Source organism: Lupinus angustifolius, chromosome LG05 (assembly GCF_001865875.1).
Source record: "Lupinus angustifolius cultivar Tanjil chromosome LG05, LupAngTanjil_v1.0, whole genome shotgun sequence".
Taxonomy (NCBI): Eukaryota; Viridiplantae; Streptophyta; class Magnoliopsida; order Fabales; family Fabaceae; genus Lupinus; species Lupinus angustifolius.
The window spans coordinates 17,071,058-17,080,519 of record NC_032013.1 but is presented as its reverse complement, the minus strand read 5'-3'; the positions used below and the strand labels follow the sequence as shown (position 1 = coordinate 17,080,519).

At 31.9% G+C, this 9,462-nt stretch overlaps 1 protein-coding gene across 1 annotated transcript; it reads right to left on the bottom strand.

Annotated features, from left to right (window-relative positions):
• LOC109347926 lies at positions 785–6,805 on the bottom strand. Its single transcript, XM_019588048.1, has 4 exons — positions 6,453–6,805; positions 5,920–6,335; positions 5,019–5,787; positions 785–2,071 (listed from the first exon to the last, which is right to left on the bottom strand). Exons 2-4 carry the CDS (start codon positions 6,270–6,272, stop codon positions 1,016–1,018), a joined length of 2,178 nt encoding a protein of 725 aa, XP_019443593.1. The 5' UTR covers positions 6,273–6,335; positions 6,453–6,805; the 3' UTR covers positions 785–1,015.

Genomic DNA, 9,462 nt, shown 5'->3' with positions numbered 1-9,462 from the left:
TTCAACCTATAATGCTCTATTGTGATAACCAATCTGCCCTTCACATAGCTGCAAATCCAGTACGAGAGGACCAAACATATTGAGGTAGATTGTCATTCAATAAGAGAAAAGGTTGAAGCTGGCTTGATACACCTCTTGTTCATCCCCACTGCATTACAAATAACAGGCATTTTTACCAAATCTTTGTCTCCTCATTTGTTCTAGACTTTGTACTCCAAGCTTGGGATGTTAGACATCCACATCCCAACTTGTGGGGGCTATTACAGTTGGCTAATAAAGCTCATCATCAGCAGGAACAAGTCGTGGAAGATGAGCTCAAAGCAAATTAGGTTTCATGTATTTTTATGTCTTTATTTTCTTTTGGGCCTGTTGCTTTTATCCTTTTATTTCTGGCCCAATCTTGTTTCTTTTAGTAAGTTGTTAGGTTTCAGATGGTTAGTTTAGTTAGGCTAACCACCCTTTCTTACTATGAATAGATTGTTCTCCCTTTGCTGAATCAATAAGAAATGTACAGGTATTTTTTAAGCTTCTCTTTCATCCCTTTTCAATTCTTACCATTCTTCCTTAAGCCTCGATGTGATACAACAATGAATGAATTTCAATTTGGTAATTATTATTAAACCTGCGAGTTACTATTGTTATTGTAAAAATCTTCAATTATTTTTTTTTACTACACTGATCTACAACTCTAAGGTTAAAAAGATGTACCTAATAAACAAAAAAACAAAAAACAAAAAACAAAAAAAGGTGACTAGAGCTAGTATGCCACGAGAACATGCACTTGCTAGCAATGCTTTCCCTATGAAAACAAAAATAAGAAAAATCCACGAATGATCAATGTTTTACAAGGTTTATCCCAAATACAAAAACATGGTTTACATTTAACTAAGAACCTGTCTACAGATTACAACTGATCAATAAATTAGCAGTATAAATAAATAAAAGTAAGGAAAGACATGCTTTCACAATAATATACAGAGAGGGGAAAAAACTAACCTAAATATGAAACTAAGAATCATTTCTTAGAACGCTTATTGGGTCGTTTATCTTTGCTAGCACTAGCACTATTGTCCCTCCCACGTTTTGCAGAAACTGCATTTGTCTCTGTTGCCTTCTTTGGAGGCCTCCCAACACTCCTTTTTGACTGAGAACTACTCTCAATATTCTTATTCCTTTTATCCCCTGACCCTCCTCCATTGTTGTTATTCCTTGAAGTTTTTTCTTTCCCTTTATCCACCTTTCCCTTATTCACTATTTTCTTCTGATCTTTCCCACTAACCCCGCCGCCACCACCCCTGCTGCTGCTACTACTTCCACCACCACTCTTCAGCCCCTCCGCTGGAGCATTTCGCTTTATCCGTTTCAAGAAATCTGCAGCCGCATTCCTCTTCTCAGTGCTCGCCTCTGCTTTGCTCTTCTCCGGTTTAGGGGTCTCAGCAGGCTTGTTTGCTGAGGACCCTGCTGCTTTGGAAGTAGTGTTAGTGGCGGGTTTCTTATTGCCAGAGTTACTGTTGAGGTTCTTGTTGCTTCTTCTCAGGCTTCTTGCTCCAGTGACAGGCTTTTCCTTTACCTTGGGAGGTTCTTCCTCCTCCTCTTCATCTGTGTCAGAAGAGGTTTTAAGGGGTTGTTTTGTAGCAGAACTTGGCTTTTCCTTGTCATTGATGATGGGTTGGTCATCCTTTTGGCCAAAGGTGACCGAGGAAGGTTTGGCTGACATTGAACTACGTTTGCGGCAAACCACAATAGGAGCCGCGGCTTTCTGCTGGGAGAGGAGAGAATCTGGTTTGGCTTGCGGTGCATTTGGAGATTGTGAGTCAGTCTTCTGGGTGATAGGATCAGATTGCGATGGATATTGATTCTTCAACTCGGAGGACACAAGGTAGCGCAGCTGCTGCGCCACCTGTGATTCGCGAGAGTCTTTAGGAAAGAACACAATGGCATTGCTGAAGATGAGTAAAAGGTCGGAGAAGAATTCGCTGGTGCGGGAGGAATAGTTTCCATTTTGGAGTCTCAATTGTATGATTTTCAAATCCATGTGTCTTCTCACTGTGTTTTTGTATTCATCGGATTCCTGCCACAAGAGACCAAACCAAAACTTAAAAAATTACAATTGTCACAAGTCCATGAACCTTTATCTAATGTATTTTTAACATTCCATGATTGTTTCTTAAAAAAATCAGAAACTTTATATTTTAAATAATCGTGTATGTTACGAAAATATTTGTATTTTCATATTCTATTATTAGTTAATAATTTAAAATGTGATCTTGTTTTCATTTTATTTTCTATATCCAGCTGTTCGTACCCGAAATACTAACAACCTTTCGCAATTTCTTGTACAAAATTTAAAAAAACAAATGAAAAACTTAACTCGTAAAATATAAAAAAACAAAAACTAGAAATTATTTTCTTATAACTAAAAAGTCTGTTAACAAATTTACCAACTCTTCTCGTACCAATATAAACACAGAGAATTTGATATTACCAAAATAAAACAAAAATTGAGTATCTAACAACATTCTCCGCATACTCCTTAAAAAATAAAAAACCAAAAAATAGAAAACGTTACCGCATAAAAGATAGGGACTGATTGATAAATATACACGTTAGTTTAATTACTATTTTATAAGGTACATATCTAAGACCTTGCCTTTTTGCCTTTTGTTCTTTCAACGATTAAGGACGAGCAAAGGAAGAAAAAAAATATGAGAAAGAATACAAAAGAGAGGGCCCGTTCATAATTCCACTACCGGCTGGGAAAAATACAAAACCATCGAGTTCCCGTATAATCCACACACGGTTAGATTTTAAAGAATAAATAATACGTGACTAATCCAAGTAGAAGGGCTAACTTTAGTTAAATTATTCGTGTATATATTATTCAAAAAGGTTTCTAATGCCGCGGAGAATGGGCGGAAGAAACGGGTATAATATTTATTTAATATTTTTGGATCATAAGGTATAGTAGTACTTTCTTTTAACATTATATAAGCATTTTTTGGACATAGTCAACTATGAACTTGGTCATATCGAAAATTTTGGGTCGTGTTCAATGGAATGTAGCCCAAAACCAAACCAGTTTATGGGCTTCCATGGTTTGGTCTGAAATCATGTAAAAGCATGTTACACGCATGCCACCCAAACCTAGCCAGCTAGCCTCGCAAAAATGCACGTGCTCAGCTAAACCATTATTTTATGAGGAAAAAATATGTATGCACTATAATAGTTTTATATATTGTCAATCAATTATCCACTTCAATTTTAATTATTATTGACTCTTCAAAAAAGTGATATAAATAAGTGGTACATATTATACTAACTATATATAAATCTTTACAATAATAATAAATAAATATATTCTTATCTTTTATTAAATTACAATAACACTTCAAAGATTTAGTGAAATATGAATGGTATTTTTATACCTACAGAAAATTACCTCTATCTTCTTTACAATTACTCTGATCACTATTAATTTATATAAATACATTAGTGAGTATTCAACGTAGGGAATGTGAATATGATGTTTTAAACATGAAATATAATTAATGTAATAATTAAGCTAAATCTCTCGCCGTAATTAACTCTCTTTTTTGTCAAAGAAAGTATAGATTGCATTTTGGCCTCACGTAAATAGTTTATTAAAATCGGAGTATAATATATATGCAATCCAAAGATTTATATATACTCAATATATTATTTATTAATTATTTATATACTTTTATTTAAGAGAGTCAATGATAGTAAAATAAATATAGATGATATAATAATATTATAAAAAATGATTTAACATGTATATACTGAAAGTGTAAGTGTATTTTATACTGTCAGTGAATCATCTATCTTTAATTTGTTAACCAGTATTGACTCTCAAACAAAAATAATATAAATCAATGTAATGATATACTATGTAAAAAACTTTACATTGTCAGTGCATAGATTTTAAACTCTATAAAAAAAACTTAAAATGTGCGTACATACCCTTTTTATACACTAAAAGGAATAATTTTGCATGTTAGACATAACATATCTGCAATACTGAGAGTCAAATTTGTAGAATAAAATTAATCAAATTATTTATTCATATTATAATGTTTTTTAAGAGTATCCTCCCGTCCAATTTGCAAGAGAGTGGTCTTTCCAAGTGCATAAGTCAAAAGGCAAATACCCTCTTAATACAAATTTTAAGATATGCATTTAAGATATCAAAATTAAGACCTTATACTTAAATATCTCAATTTCTTTCTACTTTGACCAATGTATATAGTGTAATTATTAATTTTTTAAATAAATGAAAGAGTGTAATTATTCTCTTTTTTTAGAGTGTTAATGACATATTTATCGAATTTACCAAATAAAGGCCCAACAAACTACAGGGACTTGTTCATAGGTGCCTACCATTTTCGGTCCTATTCAACTCCACTACAGGACTTAAACAGATTCTACGATTTTGATTATTTCTTATGAAAATAAAATATATTTTTGTGTGAAAATAATGGATTTTTTTAGCAAACTTTATATTTATTTCTGCCAAGGGTTTGGTCCTTTTTTCCTCACAAACTTTGTGCCTATAAGAAACCAATCTATTTCAACGTGGTCCCTTATTGTTGGACAGTCATAACTTATGAACGGATATATACTCCTACTTAGTCCTTACCTTCCTTATCGTATTTATAAAAAAATAACTTCTATTTTTTTTTTGAACTATTTGAATAAAAACAAGATAAAGAAGTCATAAGGTTAACGTGCATGCATGTATAAATTATAATTTTGAAACAATTTAAAACAAAAATTTCACCTGTAGTTTTTAGAGCATATTTGATGTCCCATAAATTGTGATTCCATGAATGTATGTAATTAGTTGAAAATTTGTACTTTAAATTAAAAGTTTAGTTATTAAATATTTTTCCCGACAATGAGATCTCCCATTTTTTTTTTTTACCTTTTTATTTTTTTTGAAATTTAAAAACTGTGAAATCCCGGTTTTACCCACGCAAAATGGAGTTGAATGAGAATACCTGGCTATCAAGACGGCGCTCGAACAATGAGCTGTGTTCATGTCTTCTAATCATCTCTAACAAGCCAACCAACGATTCTGATCTCACCACCGCCGTCACCTCGCCGCTACCATCACCACCGTAAACCTCCTTCCTCCGCCGCATATTCCTCTTCCTTGTCAAACTCGCAGAACTCTGCACCTCACTGCTCTCTCTCGTCCCTCCCGAGTGAGCCACCGAGTCACGCAACTCGGACGAGTTATCATTTTCCTCTACCTTTCCCCTCTCCTCGCTTGGAGGCACCGACTCGCACGTTAAAACCTTTGCCACGGTATCACAGCTTCCGTTATTCGATTCTTCTCCAACCGGTTTCTCCTTCGTCTCGGTCTGGACCGGTTCGGTTAAACCATCTTGGACCAGGTCCGGTCCAGAATCCGGTCCATCTTCTAACATAATAACATCACCGTCCTTACTTTTTTCACCCTCAAACCTTGAACCGGTTGAGTTAGACTCGTTTACGGATTGGTTCTCTCGGTCTGATTCTTCAGCTGTGGTTGGTAATACTTTATCTGTGTTAGTTGTGCTTTCATTGAGCCGACGAATATCCGGTTCGGAACTTATCGGTTCCGGTTCAGAACTTACCGGTTCCGGTTCATCTCGTTCTTCGCCGGTTTTTTCGTTCTCCGGTAAATTCTTAACGGAAACATCCAGATCTGGTTTCTCGTCTTCTTTTCTGGTATTATCTTTCTCTCTTTCTTCTACTAATCTCTTTACCTTCAACTGCAACGACCTTAACAAAATAAAAACCAGAAAAATATAAAAATAAAAATTAGATCCAAAACCTAATTAAAAAATAATAAATAAATAAAAATAAAATACTCGAAATTCCGAAGCGTTAAAGATACACAAGAGAGATATTTACAGAATGGAAACGTCGTAGTGTTGGACCTCTCGCCGGAGCTCATCAACACGTTGTTTCCTCAATTCATCAACCCAAGGAACATGATCAGCTCCGTCGCCGGCGTCGGCGCCGTTCCGGCGTACGTCGTCGTTGCATTGGTCAGCGAATCGGCGGTTGAGATCGTGAAATTTCTGTTCGCAGTGGCGCGCGGTGGCGAGGAGGGTGGTTCGGGACTGAACCTCCATGGCGACGGTGTCCCAATCTTTGAAACCATGGCGGTTGACGGCACACGCGAGTAAAAGCTCCTCCCACGTGCCCCAAACCTGGTTCTGTTCCTCTTCTAGGGTTGGGTTTTGGTTTGGTTGATTTTCCATATCATAACCATAAACTGCTTCTTCTAGGGACCTTCTTTGCCTCCTCTTCTCACACCTCCAATCCTTTATTTAAAAAAACTATATATTATAAATTTAAATTATAAAAATAAAAATAACATTAGGGTTATTTATTATTATTTTTCTTTTTTGGTTTTAAGCTCTTAATAATTTGTTTCCTACCTAATTGGTCATATTTGTATTCTTCTTCATTTGTTTTGGATGAGAAAAATAAAAAATCTATGTTCTTGGTTTGGTGTTTATTATATTCTTTGGGTTGAATGAAATTGTGGTGTGGTGAAGTATGTGATTTGTGATGTGCTAATATTGTGCACTAACGTCTACACTAACAAGGCCTTTACTTTGAATCATTCACGCAACTGAGTTGGGGTGTTTTGATTTCTGACCTCAAATTTGATGAGTAATTTCCATCACTTGCCCTTATGATTCACATGGATGTTGGACTCTTGGCCCCATTTTTAATGGGCATTTTTTATTTATCTTGTTATGGAATGGGACTTTAGGCCCAATGTGCTATATTTTAGGCAATTAAAGTATATTTAATTACTAACAAGTTGTTTCTCTAGTGATTGATGTAGTCTCTCTTTGGTAGAGGGGAATTAGAAGGGAGAGAAAAGGGTGAGAGAGAGATTGAAGAGAAAATGATAATTTATCTTGTTTGCTTGAGAAGAGAGAAATGGAGGAGAGAATAAAAAGCATGTGGGACCTACACAAAAATTTTTCTCTCTTCCTTTGGTGAGAAAATGAGAGGAGATGGAAATTTTGACATAAATGCCCTCCAATCTTTTTTAATATACTTCTTAGTTTTAAATACTATTAATATAAATAATTCTCTTTTAAATATAAAAATATCAATTAAAAATGTCAATTGAAATTATAATAGAATATATCATTTAAATTATAATTTTTATTGTAAGTTAACAATAAAATAACATTTATCTCTCTCATTTCTTTATTTTAGGGACATTTTTGTCATTTGAATCATAATATCACCTCTCTCTTCTCATTTTCTATCCAACCAAACAAAAGAGAAAAAGAAGAAAATATTTCTTTCTATTCATTTTCTCTCATTTTTCTCTTATACCAAACATTACTAAAATCTACTCAATTTCTCCTCTTTCTCTTTCACACCTCTTTCTTTCTCACTTCTTTCTCTCATCTTATTTTCTCTTTCTCTCTTATTTTCTTCATCTCTGACCAAATGGTTAAAGTCTCAATTCCTATGAGGAATATTTATTAGGAAAGATATTCACGCTCTAAAAAAATGATTAATTCATTAACTATGGAATGAAAGAATATTCTTGGTTAAACAAAGAAAATAAAATTAATCAACAGGTTTCTGTTTGTGTCTATACAAAATTCCAAATTAGTAAATCACATCCCAGATAGATATAACGAGATTTTGGTTGGAATATGCTTATGTGACTTTAATGATATCAAGTCATTAAATGAAGATCAAACAAATTAAAATCGTTTTATCTATTGGTGTGAATGAGTCAAAGTGGCTAATTAACTTAATCCACTATCACTAAATATATTCTTGATTTAGTTGTGAACTTGTGATTCCCGAAAGTTGATAGTCTTTTTATAAAAATCAAATTTATTTTATGATGCTGATAGACATTCAGATAAATTTTCAGAGTAAAATTTTTCATATAAGTTAAACATCCTCTACAAATAAATCATATAATTAGCAAATAGAAAATTTATCTGGTGTTTTATATTGCATATTTCAAAAATAAATATCAACAATATAGATATATCATTATGTTATACATAAAAGTATTAATATAATAGCAAGAATAGGTTATTAATATAAGTCAGCAAATTTTATATTTATATATTCAAAGAAAGTGTTACAATGGACCGTATGGAATGACAAACGGTAATTTGATCCCTACAGAACATATCATTTATAATATTTAGAGTAAATTTTCATTTTACTTATTTATATTTTTTGATTTTATCAGTTTGATTTCTCAAAAATTAAAAAATTAAAAAAGATCTTCAAAAAGTTCAAATGTAAGTTAAAGTAGTTATTTTTAGTATGTTTTAAAATATCTGATAATGACTCATTTGACTCAAATTTAAAAAATTTGAGAGACTAAACTGGTAAAATTAAAAAGATAATTGAAATATGAATTTACTCTAATTTTATAACTCAAATATGAATAATTAGTTTTTATATATAATATATACACATGTGAGTACATTTCTACTAAATTGACATGTGTCACTTTCAGAAAACATTTATTTTATAACTAGCAGTGCACCCGTGCACTTGCACGGGTCGCTTCTTTGTTTATGCATAATGCGCAAATAATGTACATATATTTTATAACGTCAATAAATCATATATTGAACCATTATATTTTTTGCATTCATATAGTTGCAATATTAGCATTGGTTATTGAGGGTATATGTATAATATTAACATTTATATATGCATTTGTATAAGCATTGATTTGTGGAAAGTATAATTATAGAAAGTATTTGATTCTAAAATAACTCAATAAATAAAATTCAAATTGTATTGGATAATATCTCACCTATATATTCTCTATATAAAATTATAAATATAAAGACATCTTTTTGCATCATATTTTTTGTGATTATATTTATAAGTACCATATAAAGTCATAAGAATTGTTTAGCATATCTCTTGAATGATTATTTTTATTTTAGATTATGATCATTATGTATAAATATTTGAATATATTTTTAGCATTCAAATATAGTATAATTAAATTTTATTTATTTGATTATGTTTTAGCTAATAATCATTGTATGAAAATAACTCATAAATTAAAGATTCATTTCTATTATTTGGAAGATATATTTTTCTATACAACCGTAATATTTTACTATACATATTTTTCTATTAAGTCTGTCATTTTTATAATATACATATTTGAATTAATATTTTTATTGTTGGAATTAAGTTAATTCATATGTATTATTAAATTCATATGTTGTGGATAACTAAATGTTCAGCACGTTATTGTTTATATTAATTTGTAGTTTCAAATATACTAATAATGTTTCAAATCTTTGTGTATTAATTTTACTATTATTGTCTTATCTTATTTTTATACCAAATGATTTGATGAGCTATTAGGATGTGATATTTTTTGTAATCTATTTGAAAAACACATTAAGTTGCGATTTGACG

Bases quoted from the DNA above. Each gene is read 5' to 3' on its own strand.
- LOC109347926 (XM_019588048.1), bottom strand. From the start codon at position 6,272: ATGGAAAATCAACCAAACCAAAACCCAACCCTAGAAGAGGAACAGAAC. The intron at 5,788-5,919 runs GTAAATATCTCT...TATTTTGTTAAG, and splicing joins CACTACGACGTTTCCATTCT to GTCGTTGCAGTTGAAGGTAA. The intron at 2,072-5,018 runs GTATTCTCATTC...CTCTTGTGGCAG, and splicing joins AGCGCCGTCTTGATAGCCAG to GAATCCGATGAATACAAAAA.